The sequence below is a fragment of the Phalacrocorax carbo genome, chromosome 12, assembly GCF_963921805.1.
Source record: "Phalacrocorax carbo chromosome 12, bPhaCar2.1, whole genome shotgun sequence".
Classification (NCBI taxonomy): domain Eukaryota; kingdom Metazoa; phylum Chordata; class Aves; order Suliformes; family Phalacrocoracidae; genus Phalacrocorax; species Phalacrocorax carbo.
Genome location: NC_087524.1, coordinates 8200135 through 8226215, shown reverse-complemented (window position 1 = coordinate 8226215; position 26081 = coordinate 8200135). Strand labels below are relative to the sequence as shown.

Sequence of the window (26081 nt, the reverse complement as noted above, 5' to 3'; positions counted from 1 at the left end):
TTCAGGTAAGGAATTATTTGGATAATCTGGATATGTAAACCCTTTTCTATGTCCCTTATCTTTGATCTTTAAGAAAAATTAGTGAACTGGAATCTCTTGTAAAAGGTTATTGTAAGCTAGGGAGTTACCAGAAGATTAGAAAAGAATTTGCATAATATGCATGTTAAGGAAAATTTACTGAGCAATTACATGAAAAGTGGGAGGCTGAAGGAAAAGGAATCATTTACAGCAGTTTGAGCTGCGTGTGCACAGCAAAGCTTGCAGAATGTAGTAGCCCCAAGTAAGAAGTCTGGTATTTCCTATGTTTGGAATCTAGGAAGAGTGTTACAATTGAAACCTGGTAGTGTATTTCAGCCTCTGATTTGTGAGACCTAATAGTTTTGAAGATAGATCCTACAGTTGTCCCAGGAATATATTCTCAGCGTTCCGTAAGTGAGGTGTTGGGTTGCTTGATTTGCAGTTTGTGAAAATGCTTTGAGAGTCTTTTAATAAGATAGCTCAGTTACTTTTGTTATGGCAAAACAGGGGCAGAGACCACTTTTAATCATCCCCATACATGCTTGTGGAAACGTGACCAATGTGTCTGAACACAATAGAAGCTGAGAAATTGTGAAAAGCACTGGTTATGACAGCAGCTGCACGTTGCCCTTCGTGATTCTGGTGCAGTATGTGCCAGTTAGAAGAGCTGCCTGTGGGCTAGTTGAACCCTGGGAGATCCTTCTCATGGTCACACTCTGAGGAGTACTGTAGTTGCCCCTTCATTTTATAAATTTGTCTTCTTACCATGGAAAGACTTTAAAGAAAACTGCCAGGGACAAAGAAAGTAAGAATTATCTAGTTGTAAGTGCAGGGAACAGTGGTCTGGGGTGTAAGGAGGTGTAAATTCTAACTGTATGGGTTTTGGCTGTTGTTTTTGGCTTGATTAAGACTTACAGATTTTTATATTTTTCTTATTTTCAATTGAAAACAGACAAAAACTTCTGGAGAAAATTATAGAAGTATTAATTTGCTCTGAGCCATGCTAGTCTCTTTGGTAAGTTCATAATTAGGCAGAATTTTTTTTTAAATGGGTATTCTTGTCTCTCAGGTATATAACAGCTCCATAACTGGTAAATCTGTATTCATATGTTAGGGTTTTTAAAGGCATATTATTTACACAATTCACTGGAATGGCTCCTTTGAAAGCTGGGTGGCTCTCTCATGTAATTACGTATTTAGTATGCCTTGTATCCACTGTTGGGATGGGGGGAAAAGAAAAGAAAAAAACCCAACCCCCCACAAAAAAAAAATTACTAAAATATGAGAATATTCGTTTTCCTTCCATTTTTGCCAGGCTTTTTTGAAGTTGTATCATGTACCTTTGTCTCAGATAAGAAGCCTATATGATCAAGTGCTACCCAAGCTAAAAAGTGAAATACATATGGCAGGTTTTCTAATTGTGAAAGTACACAAGATGCACTGGGAAATTACTTTCTTTTTTTATGCTTATATCATATATATTTAATCGAAGAGAACACCTCTCTGAACGTTGGAGGGGAAAAATAAGATACCTCTTTATTTTTGTGTATATGTGAGACATTGAAAGGATGGAAAGTGGACCAAAGAAAGGAACCGTTATCACTTATTAGCCAGAAGTAAATATCTGGAATTGTTATTAAGTTTCAAAAGACCAGACCAACATTTTAAATGTAAATAGCAGCTGCTGATATGTTTCGTACAAGGTATTGCATTCTGTGGTGACAGGAATAGTGCGCATTGGACACATCGTGAAAGTGATGTGTGTTATATTTTTGGCGTTAGCTTAGTTAAATATGTGGCCAAAAAAAGTGTAAGAGGAACTGAGTGAGATTGAAAAGTATTGGGGTTTGTTCTCCCATTTGTTGTGTCACATTATAAAAATAATTGTGAATATTAGGAATCCTAGTAATATCTGAGCATATGTCTGATAAAGCATCATAAAGGATCAAAATTCCTAAGGCACATATACTGAGAACTAGATATTAGAGAGCATGCAGGGAACAGTACTCCAAAAGAGACTTTCAGGGAGAGTTGTACTTGCCAGCCATCCCATATTCGTTTTGTGAAGTGATGAAAAAAAGAGGGGGGGAAAGATCTGTCTCCTCATATCAAGCTCAGGTCTGGTGTATGCAGTTTCAGTACTCTTCAGAGCATCCCTCATGTTTTATCTGTTTCAGTTTGGGTGGTAGAATTTCTAGCACTACTTTTCCCCTCTTGTGCTGTTTTTTGTGGATTTTTACAACTTTTGTTTCAGTTTTTCTTTGTATAACCATATCTAGTTCCCTGGCTTATGATCAGTTGGACCAAACAGAAAAAGCCCCATTTCTCTGTTTTTAAACTCTTCAGCTCTTGTCAGCATGTGCCATATTCTGTTTATGCTCCTTAATGAAAATATTGGGTGAACAGGATCTTAACTCCCATCTCCCAAGAGAAGTAGAAATTGTTACTGGTTCATCTTTAGAGTTCAGCTGCATAAAGCACTGGGCAGTGTCCTAGAAGGGAAATAATTCTGAACTAGGGAAGGATTGAAATAGATGTAGTTAGCAGCTGAAATTAGTATTATGTACAGTTGACCAAAAACAAGCCCTTGGAAAAAAATTGGGTTTGCTTTTTGGCTTTGCCACTAACTTGTGAAGATGTGCAAAAATATGTTAGGTTGTCTGTAAATCTAAGGCGTCTTAGGCACGCAGGTTATCATAAGGTTCAGTGCAGGGTTCAGACAGGGACAACAGGTTATTACACTTTGTTATGTTAAAATGCACCACAATTAAAGACATTCTATACTACTGTCTAATTTCTCTGAAGTGTTTATAAAGAAAATATCTTTAAACTAATGTTTTCTTTTTGTTGCTGTTGTCATTTTACAGTGAGTTCAGTACAGTGAGTTTGTGTTTTTACACCTGTGCACTATAGCTGTAAATTGTAGTAGTCCAAGAACTTTTGTTTTTTCCCCATGTAGAGCCACTTAGTTTTACAGGACAAGGTGATATATTTCTGACCTGTAACACAATTTACTAAAACTGTGTTACTTACCCCTAGTATATTGTATTTGCTGAAGGACTAGAAGAGAACAAATTTGATAAAAAAACCGCAGTCTGAAATGGTAATGCATAATCTTGTAATGCAATAGCAAATAAAGTAAATAACCAATTTTTAGCACTGGCAAAAATTTAGCTATTGAGCGTGTATTGAGATTTGTCTTTAGGACATCAAATAATTGGAAGAGAGGGTAGGCTATTAGAGGCAGAACATCTGATGTAGTCAAAAACGTTCTTGCAATATAGTTACAAGAATAATTGAACAGGTTAAAATATGGCTTCCCTTCAGCTCACAGTTACTGCCCACTCAGCTCAGCCAGTAACTGTGAATGCTTATAGCCTATTTTAATTCAAAATAAGGCAACCCCTTTTTAATCACTGGTGGAGCAGGTGGTACCAGCCTCTGTCAGGAGGAGGATGCTGGTCTTGTTTGAAACTGTATTCCCTGTATTTCTTTGGTGGGAAAAATATATCTCGGAGTTAAGGGAATGGGACTTAAAAATCAGTTGGAAAAAGAAATAGTGGTTTTTTTGTCAAATAATTCCCTATCTTATGCCACTCTGTATTAAAGATGCTTAGCTTTTATAAATGAAAAGCTTTGCATCTCTGGGTCTGAAAGTTGTGCAGATATCTGACCTATTAATGCAATCAGGAGTCAGGAGGGTAAAGAGACTGCTGTATCCTGGCCCAGTACTTAGCAAGCAACATCAGCATTCCCATTTGGCTGTAGTCCAAACGCTGTGCCTCTGTATCTTTGTTTTGAAGAATCAATGTAGATTGACTTGAGTTCAGGAGAGGATTTTGTCAGTCAGCTTTCAAGTAGTGAATGTTGAGGCCAGTCCCTTGTTTGTGGAGCTGACAGGGTTTGACACGTGGCTTGCTCAGTGGATGGGGATAGAGGCTGTTGAGATTTTTCAGAGATCAGGCTGTAAATGAAGTTGTTCCGTTGGGTCACTCATCTGATTTACACACAAGCTGTTTCTATTGAAGCACCTGGGGCCTTTTGTTCATGCTTGTGAATATGCCTCTTTCAGTCACCAACAGTAATTTAGCCGTCTTTGCTTCCTTCAGTAGGTAAAAGGCAAGCACAGGAATGACATTTTCTCCCACACTGTATGCAACTTCACACTTCTTTTTTTAAGATAGGTAACAGAACTGTGTCGGTAATAAAAATTTTGTTATATACTGGAGCAGATTCAGAAGTTACCTAAGGCGTTGGTAATTTTTTATTACATACTTCCTAATTCTGGAGTAATACTAACCAGTGAGAGTGTATAGGTGAGTAACAAAATCCTCTGTAGGTGCAGGGAGCTCTGCAGAATAGACCTCTAATGTTTTCCTTTGTTATTGTGGCAATTTTAGAAGAAGATATTTCATTACCTTGTGAGTGCTCTGGCATAATGGAGTGTCATACCTGCAGCTTGTAGTGACTCTTGGCGTAAGCCATAATCTCACAAATTTTGAGGCAACAAAAGGTTGCCTCTACGCTGACAAGGTGGTTGGTCCTCTTTTCATGCCTCTGTGTCTTTCTATGCTTTGGTCAATACTAATGTTTAAAGTAAGTTCTTTTATCTTGTCAGTTTCTTTTTGATGTCAATCAGTTCTTTGAGTTCATTACCACAGCATGAAAACTTGAGCCAACACAAGGGATGGGGAAGCCTGAGTAAGAGGGAATAAATGGTTGGGGTAAGACTGATAGCACTGTATGCAAAAAAAAAAAACCCAAAAACCACAACACACCCCATATTTATTTTGTATTGTGTTATGAATCCTAGGGTGGGTAATGGTAAGCAGCCGATGCTTACCTACTGAATTTGCTCTGCATTGTCAGAGGTATTGTGTTGTAGTTAATCTCCCTTGTTACTGGGATGTTCTTGGAGACTGATCAACAACTTCGATTTAAGTGAATGTATTATTAAATCAGTGAAATGCTTAGCCATAGACATCCACTTCACATATATATATTTATTTAAGGCTGATTGTCACAACAGCTTTTAATAGCTGAAGTGATACATATTACATTACAAAGAAAAGATTGCTGGCATTTGGAAGGTTTTTGTTTGAGGGAGTGTTTGCTTTCTGGGAGGTTAGGATGGCAGACAAGGACATATGGCTCAGATTTTTGTTGCTCATTACAGTACTATGGATGTAATTTTTTCATCTTCAGGATGAGCATTATCTACAAATTTGTATGACACGTAATAATACGAAGTACTCAAGTTCTCAAGTTTCAGTATCTTTAAGTGAAGAGTTTTTTTTTTTTTTAATGAAAATGAGGTGAGGGATTTATTTTAAGGTATCATAAACTTCTAATAAGCACATTTGTATAGGTTATGTTCCCCAGCAGTCTTTTAATACCATTTCTGGAACAGCAGTGTAAACTGCGACGAAGTACAGCAAAGAATGTGGTGATAGACAGGGTTAATCTCTCTGTGGCTGTCTGCACAGTACCAGATTATGGATGTTGGTGATCACCTTTCTGCTTATTCAAGGATGGGTTACGTTGCTCCTACATACTAATTTAGTGCAAGATTGTGCAAGGTTTTCTAACCCTCTTAAGAGCAGCAAGAAACGGTGGCTCAAAAGGCAGCTGTCATTTCATACCCATTCCAGCTGCCCTTTCCACTCAGATTTCCTCCCATCCCCCCCTTTAAAAAAAGAGGGGGGCGGGAACTGCAAAAAAGAGTGAGTTTGAAATCTCTAGCATCTAATCTATCAGATCCTACAGTTTTCACACCTATCTGCCAATTTAAAATATACTTGTTTTTTTCCTGCCTTGCCAGTAATTAGACAAATGCAGCAGTGCTTATGACATCAAAACCTCTGTGGCTGGTAAAAGCAATTGCTATCATAATGCATCCCTAAATTTAATAGTAGTGGTGTAAAAGGAACAAGCAACTCTATATTTCAGGGAGTAATGGCGTTAACCATTAAAAAGGCTAGTATTTTCCTTGATTGGCTGCTTTGGCTCCTTTTTTTGTATTTGTGTCTGGAGGAACAGAACCAATTTATTATAATGTTTGTATTTTATTTAACGAATAACACGGCAAGCAGAAACGTGAAACTCTTATGAAGTGTCACCAAATTCCTATTTACCTTGGTTTGCTGGTTTTTTCTTTTATCCCCTTTACAGACAAAAAGCAAACGTACAAAACCTTTTCTTTCCCTGCCAGTATGACACTTAAAGTTGTCATTTCCTTTTCTGCTTCCCTTGCAAAATTGCTTGCTTTGTGTTGTGCCTGGAGCGTGGCTGTGCATGGGGAAGAGGTCATATTAATTGGAAAGAAACTTTTTCTTACTGAAAAAACTCACACTCTGGTGTAGAAAATTGACCAAAAATTTACTTTCTTGATCCGTAGTGCCTTTTTCTTGCTACTATGACACCTGCAAAGCTTCTCGCAAGGAAGAGAGTCATCAGCAGTTTGTGTTCTCTTAAAGATGTCTCAGTCTTTAAGGCCAGGTGCAGTTGTGTTGATGCTATTTGGCTAAGCCTTGAAAGTTCCTGTAATCTGTGCCATCCTGTCTCATACAGTCCCATCTCATAGTTGTCCTTTCTCTGCAGTGCTCTATGCCCAGATCTCTGTGGCTGGGCTGCTCCAGCCTGGCGGACAGCATGCCCTCACTGCGATGCCTGTATAACCCAGGGACTGGCGCACTCCCAGCTTTCCAGGTACTTTCTGTCTCTTCCCACTCCTTTTCTCTCCATCTGTGTACGTGTGCACCTCCTTCTTTACTTCCTTGCTTGCTTTACCTCCATTTATTCTGCCTCATATTGTATGCCTCTCCTGTGTCATGCAGACCTCCTCTGGTATTTAAACCCATCTTGTGTAGATTCAGGGCAGCTCAGTTCTGGGGCATTTCCATAACCTCGATGTAATGTAATTATTTTGTCTAAATTGGCGTGGTATCATAATCTTTTCCATTGGCTTTCAATTGTGTCAAAAATATACCACTTAATTATATTTGGCAAACAGTATCCATCACAGAGTCTCCAATCTGGCTATTCATGCAGTGATTCCCCTCTGATGTAAATTTTCTGAATGTCTCTTAGAGGACCGAGGGGGTGGGTTCATTGCCATAGTGATAATTGATGCCAGCATTTATTTGCTTCAGGTTTGTTAGCAGTAGTCAGGACATTTTGACTACAGAAAATTATTGTACAAGTAAGCTGTCAATCAAAAAGCAAATAAAGGGGTTTTTTTTCCCTTTGGTCTCTGAATTTGTTAGATTCAAGCTTTTCTCTGTCATGAGATGGCGTTCTGCCAAACAGGTTTGTTCAGACGCTTTGAGTGACAGAGGAATCTAAAAAAATGTAGCCACCCTCCTGTGGGTAGAGTGAGGCAGCTATTGGGTGAGCGTCTAGAAACCTAGACAAGCTCTCAAGATCATTGCGAGCATTTTACTATGACATGTGGATATAACCAGGAGAGCAGCAGAGACTGGACTGCAGAGGTGGTCTGTTCATGTTCCATACTCTGTCTCTGAGATGTTCTGTGTGAACTGCAGTGACTGAGGGACCTTAGGGGTATCTTGGTAGGCTGCACGTTCATTGGAGCTTGTGGTATCATGAATGTTTACGGCAAGGTTATGCTGCTGAATTATGCTGCTGCTGACCTAAATGGTGGCAGACGGTTTTAATCACCAGCATCTTGCAGAACTGGACGTAATGAATAAGCTAGAATCTTCCTGAAATTCTATATCATTTTGGTCAAAGTTCATTACCTGCCTCTAAAGGACAGCATGCAAAGATTATTTTGAATTTAGTTTCTTGCTCCCAGGGCTAGGAGAGTACTGTGGAAATAATCCTTGCAGTCTCAGGGGGAGGCTTAAGTGTCTTGCATCATTTTGCTGCAACTCTTTTTGCTGACCCAGCAGTAGCACTGATGGACTCTGGAAGGTGTCCTGCCAGGCCTCCTTTGCTGAAGCAAGCTTTTAGTGGAGCTTTCCGTGGGGGAGGGGGAAGATGACGTTTTATTAGTCTAAGAGGACTCTGGAGACAACAGGCAGAATTTAGACTCCTACTTCTAATCCTGATTTGCATAATTTGACTAAATCGGATGGGCCTCATTTTTGGGCTTTCTGCTGTTGAATAAATCTCAGAGCTCTTTAAGCTCAGGTTTTAGAGAACCTTAGCAGTATATGGAAAGGAATTTCTAAACTCAAATCGGGACTCCTTTCTTTCTCCTTGGATTATTTTTGATTACTTAGAATAAGCATATATTACAAAGGGGAAGGGAAATTAGCCTCTTTTAGCTCAAGCTAATGATAGATATGAACAATAACTTTTCTGCTAATGCAGTGCATTGATATTTGGGGTCAAATGAGTCAGCTGCATAACCATTCACCGTGCACTGCCTTCCTGGGAGAGTACTAGGACTTTGACATTTGCATTCCTGCAGATTTTGAGAGACATCTCCATGTGTGTTTTTGGGAATTGGGGAAGTCTGCCCCACTTGCCTTCTAAAATGGTAGCTGGTATTTTCCATAGCACTCTGACTCCCGTGTTGAGGAACACATTTAGTGCCAATGGAGAGAGAAACTAAATTGCCAGCAACAGCTTCTGCAGCAATGAGTCACCCATATTTCAGTCTTTTTTTTTTTCAATGGGCTTTGATCCCTATTAACTTGCATGGTTTGAAGAAAACTCCCCTCTGTGAAGCAAGTCTTCTGCATTTTCCAGTGCAGAAGTCTACATGGGAGTGGTTTGGAGCCTGCTCAAAGCTGTGATGTTGCAATATTTCATCGTTCTTTAATGCCTCTTTGGGTATCAAATGTTCAGGAAAGAATTAGACTTTCTTGTAGCCCAGCAAATTTTCTCATATTAAGTTATTTTCTGTTTTCTGTAGCAAGCTTGAAGTAACTGGAGAAGCATATCAATGTTCTTTGCTTGTGGCAAAAGAGGAGATGCCATCTGGAAGGCTACTTAGTCACTGCTGAATTTGTCTAGTTATTTACATGCTTACCTTCAGATGCTCAGACAGAAATGTGGAAAGAGACTCTTTTTGAATAGCTCAGCTAAAGCCCTGCTGACTCCTCCTCATGGGAAACATTGGCAGATAGTTGATTTAGAGATGATTCTGTTAATATGTCAGATAACTTCATTTTTCTTCTTTGTGTGTTTTTATTATTTGAGACACTGTGTGAAAACAGGATCTTCTGGTTCCTCAGCCCTGCTTGGCAATCTTCCCGCAGTGGGAAAGGTTTTAAGGCTAAACCCAGGAATGGGGGAATAAGGAGCTAGAAACAGTTCTTTTTAACATCTTTTATCTCAAAGGGATTTGCAACTGATAGTCTGTTTTGTAACTGAATTTCACAGAGATCATGGTGGAAGATGGCAGCAAATTGGAACGTGAGCTTTTAAAAGGCACTGTGGGAAGGAGTCAAAGAGGGTATTTTATCAAGAGAAAAAGACCAGCCCTTCCATTTTTAGTGTCTTGGATGCCAAATTTTACTGTACTGTTGTTCTGCGAAGCAGCTGAAAACTAGGCTGCATGTAAATTATCTTAATAATAATAAATGTGTGCAAAGTATATATATATATTTTTAATAGAAATCCATGCTTTGGAAGTTTCCAGATGTGCCAACAGGTGTCTGTTTTCATGACATTTTTCATTGGAAGATAATTACCTTCCCTTTTAAAAATATTTTCCATGCATGCTCACAATGCTAGGTTTGTGTTGCTTTTAATAGTTGCAGTTCGGTGAAATTGTAAGTAAGAATTTTCAGAGATCAAGGATGCCAAAGAAATTATTGTATTAATCCTTTCAGGTAGCATAGTACTTCCTTGAATTTATTTCTGTAAGCTATTGGTAAATGAGGAGATTTATGGAGCAATTTAAAAGTCTTGCCAAAGATTATATATCAGGGTAGCCACGGAGAACAGTCCAGCTCTTCCTTTTTACCTGACACTCCTCACAAATATCAGCTCCAGTTTTGATTGTAAACTTTTTGGGACAAGAGTCATGGCTTTTACGTCTTTGTCTGGAGCCTTGGCACCAGGGAGAAAGTGAAGAGTTGTGTTGTCAGTTTTATTTTGCCAGGTCTGGAACTCTTTCTGTAACAGGCTCTAGTAGTCAAAGAGGGAGATTAACTTCTGTGGCAGAGGTGGCAGCATCTTGTGGAATACAGAAGTGTCTGTCCCTCTGGCATGCCAGCAATTCACATTTTGTTTTTTATCCGAAGTGAAGGTCTTGATCATAATGAGCTGTACATCACAGTTTGCAGGTGAAGGGGGACCGCCTTCTGCTTGGTTTTGCAGGAGCAAGGTGGGTCTTCCTTGGTCTTGGCAGAAAGCTTTGTCCTGGTTGAGGAAAGTGTGGGTGTCCTCAGCGAGGCAAATTGAGGTAAACGGAAGCACACTTGAGGTTGTGCAGCAGGGACATACTGTACACCGCTCTCTTCTTGGACTGAGATCGCTTTTGGAGAAAGGTGAAAATATGAAAGATGTAAATGGTTTGTAGTGATGGAAGCCTGTTGCACCCATGAGACAGAGATGAGCTCATTTCTCAAATTATTTTTACGTCTTGTTTTTTTCTAATGTTTATATTTTTGTGTTACGAAGTAGAATATTTGTTGAAGAAGCATTGTCAGTAAATTGTTAGAAACAGTTGTCTCTGTAAATTTCCTTCAGCCTGTTCACGTGTTTTTGCCTTAAAAGTTGACATTTTATTGCTGAAAAAGAGCGTATATGTGAGTAGTAGTACATTATTTATGGTTACACAGGAGGCTAAAGCTAAAGGCTTGGGGTGGGCAAGCTGTGCATGCTCAGAAATACATTTGTGAGAAAAGCATTTGAAGGAAATTGTTCGGCTTTGGAGCAAACGTTTACTGGTGTGTGTGGTTGTGTCTAATTGGGGGAGAGATGGGGTGGCCGGTCAGTAGGCTCCATCAGTGTGGAGACATGGCTGCCCTCGACCAAGCCTGCTTTGTATTCCCCCCTCACAATCTCCCAGCGGCCACGTGAAATCTGCCCGTGGGCTGTTTACGGTGCACCTCTAAAACAGAATCATGATTTTGGTGACTAATAGCCGGAGCGTGTGGCTCCAGCACCCCCCGGCTGGCGGCAGGCTCTCCCCTGGTTATGAATGTAGTTAGGTGGCCCCCAACTGTTTACAAGACAGCAGAGGTGAGATCTTTGATTGACAAGTCAGAAATGCATTAGATCATTCCCTCTGCCAGTCTCTGGTTCATGCTGTTAAAAATGTCAGCCTCTCCAAGTTTGAATGGCAGCCCGAGGGCCTCAGAAGCTTTTTGTTTTCTGAGATGGAAACACAAATTGGATGTGTGCCTGGGCGCTTCATCCTGGGCTGTAATTTCATCTTTTAGCTAAGAACCACAAGGTACATGAGCAAAGCACCCTGTAAACAATAATACTGGGGAAAAAAATAAACAAGGTCGTGTTTCTGGTACGTTGATCCACCGGTGTCCTGACCTCTATCACGTTGAACATCTCCACTCTGATTGCTGTTCCCTTTGGCATTACAATGAGAGGAGAGAGACTGACACGGGAGGCAAAGATTTAAAGTTGCAGTGTTGTTGCACATTCCTTGTATTGGCTATGAAATATTGAACTGCCACAATGTGACACCTGGTTTTTTAAAGCAAAGTTTCTTGTTGGAGGTGTTTGGCAGCAGTTTCTCCTGTTTCCACTCATCTTACCACCTAGTAGGAGCAATTATAAAGGCATGAGGGGGGACACAAGAAGGGGCAGAAACAAAGTCAAATTAACGGAATAATTTTTGCACTTGACTCCAGCCCCCGTCTGTGTTTCAGACTTTTGGGATCTTCGCTGTGGGAGGACCAAAAGGGTTATCCTAACCAGGGTGGGTTTTTTTGGTGTGGTTTTTTTTTTTTTTTTAAATAAAATAAATGCCCAATGACTAGAGAACAGCTTAATTAAACACAGTTAGGGTTTATCCCCCTTTAAATCTAATGGCCTTGTCTGGCTGGCGGCATAACCTGTGCTGTTGCTCGGTGGTGCTGGGAAGCCCACCAAACACTGACAGCCCCAGGGTTGTGCGGCAAGATCTCAGCTCTCAGGCAGCAACAATGACAAGAGGCGCTTCCCTCCTTTCAGATGGCAAAGAAATCCTTCTCTGCAGAGCAGTGGAGATGGTTTGGGGTTTTTTTGGTAGACGATTTAGTAATTAGAAATCAACATTTATTCTGCACCTGTATTGATTGTCAAAAGTCGCATGTGCTGTTATTAGTTCCTCAGCCTGAGTATCAAGAAGTGTGACAGTGTCACTGAGAAATACCACCCCAGTATGCCCGGCGTGATGATTAATTTGAAGTGCGTGGCAGCTAAAAAGCTTCCCCTCCTTCAGCCTGTGCAATAATGAACTGGTTACTCTGTAATGCACTCTTCAAGGTACGGAGAGGGCAAGGTCTTTAGCACACCGGCATCGGTATGGCTGATTAGTTTAAAAAAAAAAAAATGAAACAAAACTCAGATGAGTTTTCTTTCCTCCCTCGTTAGAAGTCAGAAAGGTGTATAAAACCGCAGTGACAAACGGCATATGCAGCGCCACATTGGAGGCATACAGGTATTTTTAAAGCTAGCTCCAGTTCCTCAGGATGGTGAACATCTGCTTGGAGGTATTGTAGAGCTCCACAATGCACTAATTGAATTACTCTTTTTCTGGAGTTGCAGGCTGCACTAATTGAATTAGAATCGGGCTGTGGGGGTGCGCGCACGCGCCCCGGCGCACGCGCCCGGGGGGCTCGGCCATCCGGCGGCCTGTGCTGCGCCCTCACGGCCCCGGCCGGTACTGCACCGGCGGGACGCGGCCGGGCCCGCGGCGGCGCTGCTCCCGCGCGGGCCTTAACGCCCCGGCTTTCCGTGTTACTAAAAAAAAAAAATATAAAAATAATAATAAAAAAAAATGTAGTGACTTGCCCGTGCTCTCCCAACGACTCTAACCGCGGCCTCGCTGAGCCTCGCTTGCTCTGCATGCGCTGCTCCCCACGGCCCCCCCGGCAGCTGCGAACGCCCCTGCGCGCTCAGCGCCGGCGCCGCCCGCTGTCAGTCGCTCGGTGCCTCGGCTGCCGGTTTGAATTTGCCGGCTCCGCGGGCCGCGCTACGGAGGGAGCCGGTTGCACAAGACCGGTTTTACCTATTTCTGGAGAAGTGAGCTGATATTTTAAATAATTAAAGAATAATAAATTAAATATTTTAAAATAATAACTTAAAAAATAAAATATGGATTTTTACCACGAATCTAGGGAAGCAATGAAGTACTTTATAATGCAGCATTTAAGGCAATGTTAGCCAGACTTCAGTGACTCTTGGGAAGTATACGCGCAGAGGTACTTCTGAGTAACTTTAAATGCATGCATTGATAGGAAGAACAAAATGAAAATATTTCTTCTTTGAAATCGGGTATTTATGTGATCGCATGCAAATTTCAGGGGGACAAACCCAAACACTTAGCGCAGAAATACAGTTGCTAAATCTTAAAATTCAGAGCTTGAGGAGATACTTTGCTACACTGTCAGGTGAAGTTCTTTTTATTGCTTCTGCTTTCTGTTGGCTACTGCTTACATGGTCTATAAAAATAGTCAGATATTCTTTCCTGTATTCTTTTGTCCATAGACAACAAAATGACTCAGTTTCCCATAAAATTTCAGCCATTTCCCTCCAGCTTTCTCTATGTTTGGTAGATCATTCTCATAAACCATATCGGAGGTAAGATGGTATTTCTGTTTCTTCACTGGTGGTTCCTTAGTTTTTGTTACTTTTCAAATGGATGAAAATAATTTACTAGAGTGCTCTGCAAGCTAAGTAAAATTAAACGATGCTTGTCAAAATACGTAAAAGATACTCTGATGTGCCTGATTTTTGTTTTTGTTTGTATACTTGCCCCGTGTCTGGTGATGGTAAACAGGGCTTCGAATTACTGCCAAGAATTAGCGAAGTGCTGCTATACACAGAACTTGGGAATTTTCAGTTTCATTGAAATCTGTTTAACAATCTGCTGCCCCCCAAAATGGAAAGCAGATTTTTAAAAAATATACGAAATAGTTGTGTTGCGTTTAGAGAATTCCCAGATTTATCCATTAAATTGGTTTTTATTTCATTTACATTAGTAGTTGTTTCTTTAGCATTTTTATTTTTTGTATATAAATATATATATACACACACACATATAAAAATATAAAAAAGTAAAAAATAAAATCAGGTTGTCAGCCTTCTTGGGTCCCTTTCCCAAGTAGTCAGGCAGACTGCTTCTAGTAGCCATTGCTAATGAAATATCCAAGTAACTCATTGGTCATGTCCAAATATTTATTTGGCGTTCATGTTTAGCTCTTAAATGATTGACAATATAATTTGGTACTGTTATGTAATTTTCTAAATGGTGTCTGTATGTAGTAATACTAACCATCTGCCTTTTTGCCTACCTTCTACAAAATCCTTGTGATGCATTCTCTCAAAATACAACCCTATATCCAGGAAACAAAGGAAGCAACTCTTCATTCAGCCAATAAAGCTGCATATGTTTTTACTCTTTCAGGAATATGCCTTGCTCTTCAATCGCATCTTCAGAGTAATAAACTGTGCAGCAACCTTCTGATGTAGGTAATAACATTTGACCTTGCAACAGAGTACGTTCCCTTGTTGAAATGAAGACAACTAACACATTGATGTTTTGGGTGGTTCTTCATTTAAAAAGAATAGGAACAAATAGGTATGTAGCAGAAGATACGTACATACAGTGCCTTCTCTTGATAGAAGTCAGAAGTGGAGGTGATCGTGTTGTGGGGATTGGGGTTGTCACCTTTAAAATAATGTGGGAGTGAGTTTGGGGCTGCCTTAAGAAGCTGTAAGTGGGAAAGAATCCATTCCATCCAGTGTATAAAGTGCTTTTAAAAACAATCTATTTCTAGAACCTATATTGTCCTGGGACCAGCTCTTGATATAAAAATTCATAGAAACCTGTTTTTCTGAGTGTGGTAACTTCTTGCCATAGTGCTGTAGTGTTAGAATTCACATTGGCCAGGTTGTTCTGTAAATTAAACAGTGACAGCTTCCCTCGGGGGAACAGCCAATGTATTTATGATGATGTGCTGATTACACAAAATACACTGCAAGCAGAAAACAGCTGCAGAGAACAAACTTCTTAAAAGAATACAATTACAAATAGCACCCCTCAGTATTGCTAGTGGTGAGAGTAGAATACAGCATGCTAATGCAGGCTTCTAGTTTGCTTCCAAAGAAGAATAGAGATCTATGAAGAAGAGGCTGAAGTTTGGTTGGATGCACACAGTGCCAGTATGGAGTGGCATATAATCCCTTTCTGAAGGTGAAGGGCAAGAACATACCTTGGGCCTTCTTTTTAGCTGTCCTTATTTCTTAAAATTTCTGACTGTAACTCCAACAGCATTGGCCACTGGGGCATCGGGGCTCTCTGGCTTGTCGGCATTTTGACCACTGTGGTTCATACCCTCTGTCCTGGTTAAAAATGGCGATGTGATTAGATGACTAATAAATGGTTGGCGCTACTGGTCTGACCTTTATGAAACAGATTGCAGGAGATGTTACGGGGCGGGGAGGGGGGGAAGTCCCTGGTTTAAGGCTGATCTTTCTTCTGCTGCTAATTGTTTGCTTTGAGGGAACTTACAGAATTAAATTAAATTGCAGTTGTTTTTTCCTAGGCTGCAGTGTTTAATTTTGCAAAGGTCTCTGGTTTGTGTGTGTGAGGCAGGGTCTTGTACAGACCAGTTTAGGAAATGACAGTAAAACTTGAAACAAAATGTTACTGGGAAGATAGTGGCAGTGGGACCGTGGTCACAAACTTAGGACACAAACAGACCTTGGAAGAGGTCCTTTGAACCTTTCTTCATCTGGAAACAAAACATGAGAAGTAACTGGAATTGCTTTGTGTACTGTGGCTGAATGCAAGAGAGAAGTTGCAGTAAGGACTGCCGTGGTGGGTTTTTGTGTGAGGGCCTGTGAAAATCAGGATAATGTGTCTGTGGCAGCTCCCACATCTGCTAATGTCTCATTTTGGAGGGCTGCAAAACAACAAAAAAAATCTCCAGAACTCTAAAGCACAGTCTTTTTATGTCTGAGACGAACTGTCACATTTTAATCATTAAAATACAACATTTTACTTATGGCTATGTCATGTATGTGTGTGGGAGAGTTCAAGTACTAAGAATGCCCTTTCCATCCACTTTTGGAGTCATCGATAGATAAGTATAATGCCTGTTAAAAATCTGGGATTTCTTGTTTGGTGTCTTTGTTATGTTCCAAGACCAGTATCAATAAAACATGTTTCAAATACTGGGCAAGAAATCATCTGCTTAAAACGAAGAAATGTTGCCCTTTCGACATATAGATCTGATTTTAAAGCAGGCGAGGAAACAACATTGGCACTCTAATTTGGCAGGACTTTAATTCACTTGCTTAAAAAGAAGAATCTGGCTTTCCATCTATGGATTGCTGGCATGTACTAATAGACTTATTCATCTGTCTGTATTTTCTTTAAATCGTTTTTGCGCCTCCCTGTGTTGTCCTGCTCTGCTGACATGTATCCCATGTGGCAAGAAGGAGTTTTGTATAATCACCCTGCTTTAATCAATAGAATAATTGATAAACCAGATAAGATTTAAACTGATTACCTCCCCGAGTAGAACTCCCTGAGGGCCTTGGACTCTCTTAATTTTGACATGTATGTTGTGTACCCCGTGGATGAAGTGCAGTTTGAATTATCTGTTTTTATTTGCTTAATGATGGGGAGGGTGTTAAAGTCAAATGTTTAATTAACCCAGCAATGGGCTGCGCTGTCACTTACACACACATCCAGCTGATTGAGATATCTCACCGAGAATACTGAATAGGAATGATAATGTGGCACTGAGACGGAAGATTGCTTTTTCAATCCATTTGCTGGGTCACTGCTTTGAATGTCTTATTGGATGAAAGGCATTCAGCCTGGAAAAAAAAATTCAGCATTTAAGTACATTTTGTTTTCCTGGCCCCTCTCTACCAAGAAGTTAACTAAAACAGATATGTTGTAGGTTTAATAAGGCATTCATGTTGTAGCAAAAAGCTGTGAATAGTGGATCTCAATAGGCAGCGATCTAGAGCTGTGTAATTTCCTATAGGAACAAAATGTTTGCTAGCCCCAAGGTATCTGAAAGTGAGATACTATTTACACCTTTATCTCTCCTTCTTTGATTGCTTGACTACCCACCCCAATCGGTGGTCTCCATAGCAGGTCCAACTCTTCTTCCTTACCCATCAGAGTGAGATTTGCAATAACATTTTGTAACTCCTTGCTCTAGTTCAAGAAAATGGTGTTTTGGAGTTGGAATTATTTTGTGATAGCAGGACCGAATAGTGAGCTTTTAAACTGAAAAGTTACAGGAGGGGTGGTTGTGTTACCACACATGACCAAAGCCAAATGAGGAGGACCCAGGGGTTTGTTTCTTGGGTGGCAGCTGTTAAAAAGCCGCAGTGCTTGCTAGCCAAATGTTATCATGTGTGGTGCCTAATCCGTAATTTTCCATTCTTTTATTAGAAGAGTATAAAATTTTGCTTGATGTGATGGAAGGTAGGGACATGTTTAGACTCGCACTTTTTTTTATCTCAGCAATTAGAGTTTTTAACAGCACTGTGTGGAAGTAAACATACCATGTATTGGATGTTAACTAAATTTGCTCCATAGTCCAGTGGTGGATGATGTTTCCTGTAATAAATGTAGCTTTGGAAGCTGGAAAAAGCACCGAGGCCTGCCTGTATGGACAAGTTACTACTGCGAGGCACTCCGCGGAAGTGGACCTATGTCGCCTGACCTGCTCCATGGTGGCTCTGTAGGTACTTTGAAGCTGCTGTAGATTGAAAACCAAGTCGCTTTGGCTGCAGGGTCACCTGGCTGACACTAAGACATAAAGATACGGGCACCTCTACGTACTGTTGGATAGACAATGTGCTGTGAATTCACATCTATCTTATGCTGCGGTGAGACCGCTGGGTAGTTATTTCTTTAAACAAGTGAGCTGCTTTCATTCACTATTTGAGATAGAAACTGTGCCTAAAAAGTTAACAGAGTGTGGGACACAGAATTTGGGGCTTGTTCCTCCATGCTGTCACTTTGACTTTGGGCAGTTAACTTCTGCTTCATACCCTTGTTTTTTATCTCCTTTTCCCCTTTCCTGGAGTGAAAAATAGGAAGTTAAAAACAAGAAAAGCATAAAACAGTACAGCAAGATGAGGACAGTGTGGTTGAATTAGATGTTTGGGAGTGAGAAGGCCACAGACTGAAGGAAGGGGTGTGATGAGAAGTGGAGGTCTTTTTGTCTACTTGACAAAAGGCTTTCCTAAGCTCAGAATAAGAGGGTTTTTTTTGGGGGGGATGGGGAAATTAAAAAATAAGTGATGGTGATGACCGGGGATGGGAGGGGAAGGGGTGTTATAGTGAGTGACATTGGTCCTTCAAGGGAAGTAGTTATAAAAAGTTAGTGCTTCAAGAAGGACATGAAATCTACAGCAAAACTACCCAATTTTACAACCCACTTCTCAGAGCACTTGCAGCTCCTATGCAGATGAAGCCGTAATAAATATCGTACAAAGAAAGTTAATCTGTATCTAGAGAATTTTAATAAATAAAAAGTTTTTAAAAACTCTCCGTGGATCCGTTGGCTCTTGCTAAGTCTTGTTAGTACTAGAAATATGTTTTTGACATCTTTTTTGGATGTTGGCTTACGTTCAGAGCCTGTAAAAGCTGACTTTGTGCTTTTTTTTCTCTCTGTCCCCTTATATGTAGGGGAAAAAATAAAAAACATCTATTATTCCAGCATACAAAAGCACTGATAAAAGCTATGATTCGTGGGAGAGAAGAATCCTGCAAGCTGAGTATATAATTTCAAACTTTAGTACTTTAACACCCTGGGATGAGTGTTGAAAATGAATTTTTGTGAAAGGAATGTAGCAAAATGAAAGCAACAAAGAAGTGAGAGCTGAGCCCTGATTGATCCTCCTCTTCTTTAAAAAGCTTCTGTTGCGTGCAAAATCCTTCTTCCTGAACTATGTGTGGCACAATTCTGCAGTCTGGCAGAGAAATGAATCTTGGCTGAAACTATTTAAAGAAGAATTTGAGCAAGAATTTAAAAGATTGGCGAAATCTTTAAGGTTGTCCTGAAGAATAGAAAGGGAAGAATACTATTTTATTCAGTGTGGGGAGCAGATATGCAGGATGAGCCGCTTGTTTCTTACAAATGAAAGCACAGTGATAACACGGTTCAGAACAAGTCCTGACACCAGTCTTACATAAGTGGCCTGGTTGGATATTTGGAAGTATACCCATATTATGTGTATCATAAGGTTAATTGGATGTTTTCATCCATGCTTTTTGGGAATATGTGCTTTCTGTTCCTTAAAAAGATGTAGATAGCTCTGAACTACTATAAAATGTTGGAGTACAAGATGTACGCTATAAAATCATGCATAGAAAGTGCAAGCAATAAAAGCACATGTATACCTGTGAAGGTGCTGATGGATTTGTGCTATTTAGGAAATGAAATTCTGAAACAGACCTGGCTGTGAAAAAATGCAAATAATAAAATTCAACTAGAGGTCCTTGAGGCTTCTTAAGCTCTAACCTTGTTATGAGGAATGGGGAAGTCGAACTGCCTAATGCAGATGTCTGTGAGTTACAAAAATAACCAGATGTCCTGATTAGCAGAAGCAAATGTTCTTCCCTTAATCCACGTGAAATTATATTCAAAGGCTCGCCGGATGTAATGCTTGTGTAAATAAGGCGCCAACAAACATTGGAATAGAAAGGGCCATTGGCCAACTAGCTTGCAAGGCTTGAAAGCTTGAATATTAAAAACAAATTTACCACTGCTGACTCTCTTAAATTCACAGAACCGAAGTGTTAAGCAGGGCTGCTTCCCGGGGAACGTGGAAAGACTGTTCTCATTAGCTATATTTTTTTCTCTTTCTTTCTCTGTCTCTCTGTCTCATTTGAGAAATGTGTATGAACTGAAGCTAGCTTTTTAAAATTTCCCTAACTATCTTGTTCCCACCACCTGGATTTCTGTTTATTTTTTAACTACAACTAGATTCACGCTCTTAAAAATGTGCCTGTTCATCAGATCTTTGACACTTGTGCTGAATTTACTGTTCTAGTAATACTAAGACTCCCTACACCCTTCACTTACCCTTTATAACCAACCAATAGTTAATGAGTTAAAAATAAACCTCCTCTTGATGTCATGAAGTTCCATTCTCAAGTCTCATTGCTTTTAAAATGTGTTTTTTTCCGAATTATTGATTTGAATGAAAAATACGAAGGATCTGTCTTACAGGTGTAAAAACCAGGATCTTGTCCTGGTTTTCAGCTGCAGGAGAGGTTGTTGAAACTCTTGGCGGCGGCGGCAGCATTAACAGAGGTGCAGGCCAAACAGACTAGTGTGAACATGCGTCTGTGTGTCTGGTTGGAGGGGCAGCGTTGTACTTCTCCATTTTCACTGCAGTCAGAGCTTCAATTTTAATAATTTAGATTAGAGTAGGTACCTGAGCTGCTCAGGCATGAATTTGAACTTCATTTCATTAAGCGGCATGCAAAAATTTGGGATAGGGGTGAAGTCCCTGTCATGGGGAGTTTATAAATGTATTGGAGGAAAAAAAGCCAGGATTCTGTGCAGCTAACAGGGTAATAGATGTATGCACATGTGTATCGTGATTATAGCGGTCTGCAAAGCAAGTACTAAACTGGAAGGCCAGTTTAGCTTATTCCCTTTCCTTTTCCAATATTGGTCGCTGCAAGGCAGGCTGCAGTTTCTCTGCCCTTTCCTTCCGTCTTTCTAATGCTTAGCCATAAACCCCTTGCAAAAGTACCATTTAACTTTAAACTTGTAAGAGCTAGGAAACTTGTCTGTGCCTTCATTCCGGGCTGAAGTCACCCCCTTGTGCCTACACATTGCAATTTATGGTGTTCTCTAAAAGGATCTAATCTCGGTGAATGTTCAGAGCAGCAAATGCCAAGGAGGAATGGGGTCTGATACTTATCTCTGCATTTTCATTGCTGTGGATCTCCCTGTGTGTTACAGCTGTCATTTTTGTTTTATCTACTGAACAGGCAGAGAATTGCCTTCAAACTTGCAGCTTTCATACTTGTTTTTCTCAAAGAACATTACCAACGTTAAAGACTGCTTTTATATATTGTAGTATTGTAGTGACTAGCCAAATAAGTATGAATTTGAACATTTTGGGCCTCATGATAAGAGAAAAAAGGCAAAGCTATCCTTCAGTGTTTTTAGTGGATGTTAGACTTTTTTTTTTTAGTGGTAATACTGCTTTCAGGCTGACATTGGCTATGCCAGGATTCATCCTAGCACTGTTTGAAATGGCTGAGATATTTATAAACTGACAGACAGCATTTATAAAATCAGGATGCTGACAGTCCCTTAGCGATAACAATGGGCTTGGACTCATCTATCACTTACAAAGGTTATTGGAAAGGGAACGTAAGGCTTATGTGTGCCTCTAGTCTTAGACTGGCACGTATTTCCACACATCTCTCTCTTTCTCTCCTCCCTCCATCCCCCTCCCCTTTTCAGTCCACTCTGGCTGACATGGGCATCAGGCAATCACAGCTAGTTTCTCCATACCTTTACCCACAGATTCCTTGTCCTGTTTCCTGCAAGCAATTGATGTAAATGAGAAGACAGCTAACTTTGTAGCATCTTAGGGTAACCCCCCATCCCCCTGGCTCCCCCCATCCTAAACAAGAGAAACATCATGACTCGCTGGCAGGTGGCTGGCTTGAACTGGGAAAGAACAACAGCGTGCATTGACTGACAGGCTTAACCTGGGGCTGGGCGGGGGTTAGACAGGCCTTCTGCTTCCTTTTCCTTTCATATAGCATCAGTCTGCAGGCAGAATGCTGATGTACCTACTTTATTCAGTGTGTCCTCCCTCTTGGCTGAGGCAGTACCCCTCTGTCCTTGGTGAGGAGGACCAAGTGCAGTGTGGGGACACTTCAAGAAATATGAAAGAGGATGTCAGTTATCTTCAAGCTCTGTTAAAATGCTGCGTTCACTCGATGCACCTAGGAGCTTGAGGGTCAGGTAGTATCAACAGTTTGCACAGGAAAAGGGGAAATGCGCTATTGCGCTGGCATGTGCTAAAACATCTCTTCTAAATGTAGCAACAGAAATACTGAGACAGCTACGTCTGGCATCCAGTTTGCCCTTGAAACATTTACTATACTGTAACTATTTGGACACTGTGTTCCCACTGTATTATTTGCTTAGAGACCTGAAATACCCAAGTAGATTTCCTACATGCGGTTGGATCTGCTGATACCACTAAAAACACACCCTGGCCTGGCTTCTGTTTGAGCTGATGTATACGCACGCAATGGCTAGAGTGAGACTTGATTGGCTTGAGGGGGTCTATTTATCAGGGAACTCGATTAAAATACAGACTGCACATGACATGAAATTTGTAATCATTTTTCCACAGCAAGCAAGCATTTTCTATATTGGTTGCAGGTGTTTAAAGCAATAGTGTGTTTTAAGGGCCAGTGCAGCACAAATTCTGGCCTTTGGGATAATGACAAGTATTTTGCCTGCATAAATGATATAGATATATCTATATATATTCCCCCCCCAATCCCCAACCCGCAGGTCCACACACACCTAGTTTCCCTCAAGCTCATCATCTCTGTCAGGTTAATCAATAGGCACCGTATGGCAGAGGGTCAGTAATCAGTGTCATCGTGCCTTTAAATCGTGTTGAAAATTTGCTTAAAGCCTGGGCCAATTAACATCGAGATGATGAATGGATGGGTAGATGGGAAGAGCCTGGCGCTCAGGGGCTTTGTGAGAAGGAGATGCTCAGCTGTTGAGCAGCAGACACCAGCGAATAAAATCAGCCATTCATGTGAGCTCAGTCCACCCACTCTTAATGATAATGTCAATCTAGCAAAATATATACACATTGGAGTTGTCATGAGTTCATAAATCAAAGGAGTTTGTCAAAGGCATTCAGATTAACGAGGCAGCAGCAATAACAAGTCAAATTTGCATAGAGAATTGCCCGAATCTCAGTAAATTATGATCCTGTTTTTCATTTGATTATTTGCTAATGTCTCAAGAGGGAGAATGATTATATTAGCATGCAAAATCTACTCTAGAAGTAGAAATCCGAGGTATAGCAGACCAGCACACGATGACAATTAATCAGTTTCTGCATACTAGCATAAATGCGCAAGGCCCAGAAATGAACTCCTTTTTTTATTATTATTTCTCCTTGCTACTGATCCAAATGGTTCAGCTTGACAGAGACTTTATATTGCTTTAACAGTGTTCTGAATTGTGCCTGCAGGCAAGACATAGTTATGCAGCTATAACCAACCTATCCATCTGCCAACCAGATTGGAATTCTCCTATCCAAGGCTTCCATTAACCCCCACTGACAGCTCCAAACAGGATTAAGAATTTGAAAGCATAAAAAATAGTTGTGCTCTTCTCATAGACACGCACTTCTCCCTCACCTCCCCACACTTTGAAAAAGGCTGCATCCGTACTCTTTTATAATTAGTGCTGGGCAGAACAGCACCAAAGAAAGCCTCCCCCAGCTGGCAGGGGTTTGATTTCCACCTTGACGAGCGAGGCGGTACTAAAGGTAGCTCTGCCCAATTGGTAGTCCCTGGGAGTGCATTTCTCAGTGTATTATATCTCGTTCCCAGCAGTGTTTTGCTGGGCTGTGTACACAAAATACTGCATGTCATCTCCCATCAAATGCTTCAGTCTAGGGATTTCATATGCGTTGTAGCATGTTGTGTTTAGTGGTGGAGGCTTCAAGGGGAGAGTTAAATAGTAATAGTTTTGTAGTGGTCTTTAAGACAACCTGCCATGGAATCATATTCTGTTAATTACAGGTTGAAGTTTTAAATGCAAATCAGATTTAAAAGGGTCTCATTACAGACAGTAGCCATTTTAGGAAAAAATGAGCTATGGAGGGCAGAGCCCCTTTACAGGAACCTCCTACCAGAGAGAAATTTTGAAGGTTACAAGAACTATGAGCTTGGGTTTCCTCACTTCTCTTCCCAGTGCTTCCACTGTCATTGTGTGACCTTGGGCAAATAAAAAAGAAAAATTTTACCTTTCTGTAGAAACAGGTACGGGGTGGGGGCAGTATTTATCTCACCAAGATTGATCAATTTGTGCTTTGGAGGGAGACTTCAGCACTTCTCATCTTACCTTGCTCGTACTTGTTCAAAAGGAGAGACCCCTGCACGCAAGTGCAAACACTTTTGGCCAGTCTATGAAGGAAGGCTTACCTGCAGGATTAAAAAATTTTCCCTGGTGGACTGCAGTTTGTATGGCTTTTCAGCTTTCTGTATGCATTGGTTTTCTTCAGTTCTTTCACCCTAACAAATTCCATCGTTCCTCTCCCATGTGTCAAGTACAGTTGCTGCAGATCTTTAATATTCCAGTGACTACACCCAGCTTACTGTCTGGATACCAAATGCTTCTTTCCAGATCTGTGCCCGAGACGTGCATTTCAGTAACCACAAGAGGGTGCTCAGAGTGGTTCCTCCCTTTGTCTGCCTCTCTTGCGGCCAAGAACATCACTGAAGTCCTGCTGAAGCAAACCTTATTCTGACCTCATGCATGTTTATCCCTCCTCCCACCTTGTTCAGCAAGGAGAAATATAGATGTACTGTTTCAGTCGATTACGTTATGCTCTTCTCATGGCCATGGCTAAGTGTTGTCCTATAAAGTGAAATTCACTTTCACGCAGCTACAGTTAGTCCTGAAATATGCAGGGTCTTGTACCTGCACCTGAATTGATGGGTTTCCTATTCCTGAGAAATGAGCGGGAGTTATAAACATCTGTGCTTTTTCTTAAGTGTAATGCTTTCCAGTCATTCTGTCTTCACCAAGCGTAACTTACTTGCCGACAAAAGTGCATGAGCAGCGCTCCTCTTTAATAGTCTGCTATCGGAGCTGCTGTGTTGGTGCTGTAGAATGGTGAGACACCAAGCTGTGAACCACCATATGCACTTGGCAGTCTTTGTCTGGTCTTTGTTCAGCCAACCTCTTAGCCTTGCCACCTATAAAGATAATGAATGCAAAATGGTCCTCTGCTTGCTCTTAAAATTAGATGCTCAGCTTAAAGAAAAAGTGGATAACTTGATGCTTTGCAGTAACTACAAATTTCAAAATGAGGGCTGACAGTTCACCAGCAACACTGATTTTCTTGCTTTTTGATGTTTTTTGAGGGAGGATCCTTAATGGCTTTGAAAGGCGTGAAGAATGCAAGATTTCACTGTTGTAGAAGGATTATTTGGAAGGGGAAATAGTTTTGGCACTTACTGTAGGGAAGGGTGTGGATGTTGAAAAAACACCCAGAAATAGTAAACAATTCTCTCACCCCCCCCAAAATGCGTTTCCTGGAAATGTATAGTAACTCACCTCAGATTTTTATGTTTATCACACTTGGTCTTTTTCTCTAAAGTGCAAAAATTAGAATCCTTACTTGAATTAACCGCTTACTAAGCTGTATTTCATGAGTGGAAAAGAGCAGCTTTAATGTCTGACCTTCTTTTTGGAGATATGTGATTGTAGCTTGTATGTTTTTACGATCACAGTCCTTTCTAAGGTGGATTTAATGTAATAACTTGGTCCTGGCTGAGACCTCATACAAAAACTTTTAAAAGCTGGCCTCTTACAGCAATTTATCAGGCCTCTTTAGGATTGATTTCCATTATAAAACCCTGGTTACAGCATCCCAGATGTCATGGTGCCTTGTGGGTTCTATATCTTGTTTAAAAAAACAAACAAACAAACTCACTAAACTACAAACAAACTGACTAAATCACTAGTTGGTCTGCAAGCCTTGATTTACCAGAATCCTCCCCACCAATTTATGATGTTCCAAGTGGGGTCTTTTGGGGCGGTGGTTTGGTTTTTGTTTTTGTTTTTTCCCCTTATCTGCCATTTCTCAGCAAACAGCATCTACCCTTGTCCTACCTCCTTGGCTGTACCTTTTCTTCCCCTTCA

The 26081-nt window shown here is 40.7% G+C and overlaps 1 protein-coding gene across 6 annotated transcripts in view; it reads left to right on the top strand.

The window, feature by feature from the left end:
- The window catches only part of BTRC (beta-transducin repeat containing E3 ubiquitin protein ligase), a 119094-nt gene that overhangs the window by 21813 nt on the left and 71200 nt on the right, over positions 1-26081 (top strand). For 3 of the 6 annotated variants that reach the window (XM_064464009.1, XM_064464010.1, XM_064464008.1), the window contains one exon: positions 6619-6726. The exons of the other annotated variants lie outside the window; for them this stretch is intronic. In XM_064464009.1, the coding sequence (XP_064320079.1) occupies positions 6619-6726 (108 nt within the window). The remainder of the gene's footprint in view (positions 1-6618; positions 6727-26081) is intronic. 6 annotated transcript variants of the gene reach the window in all.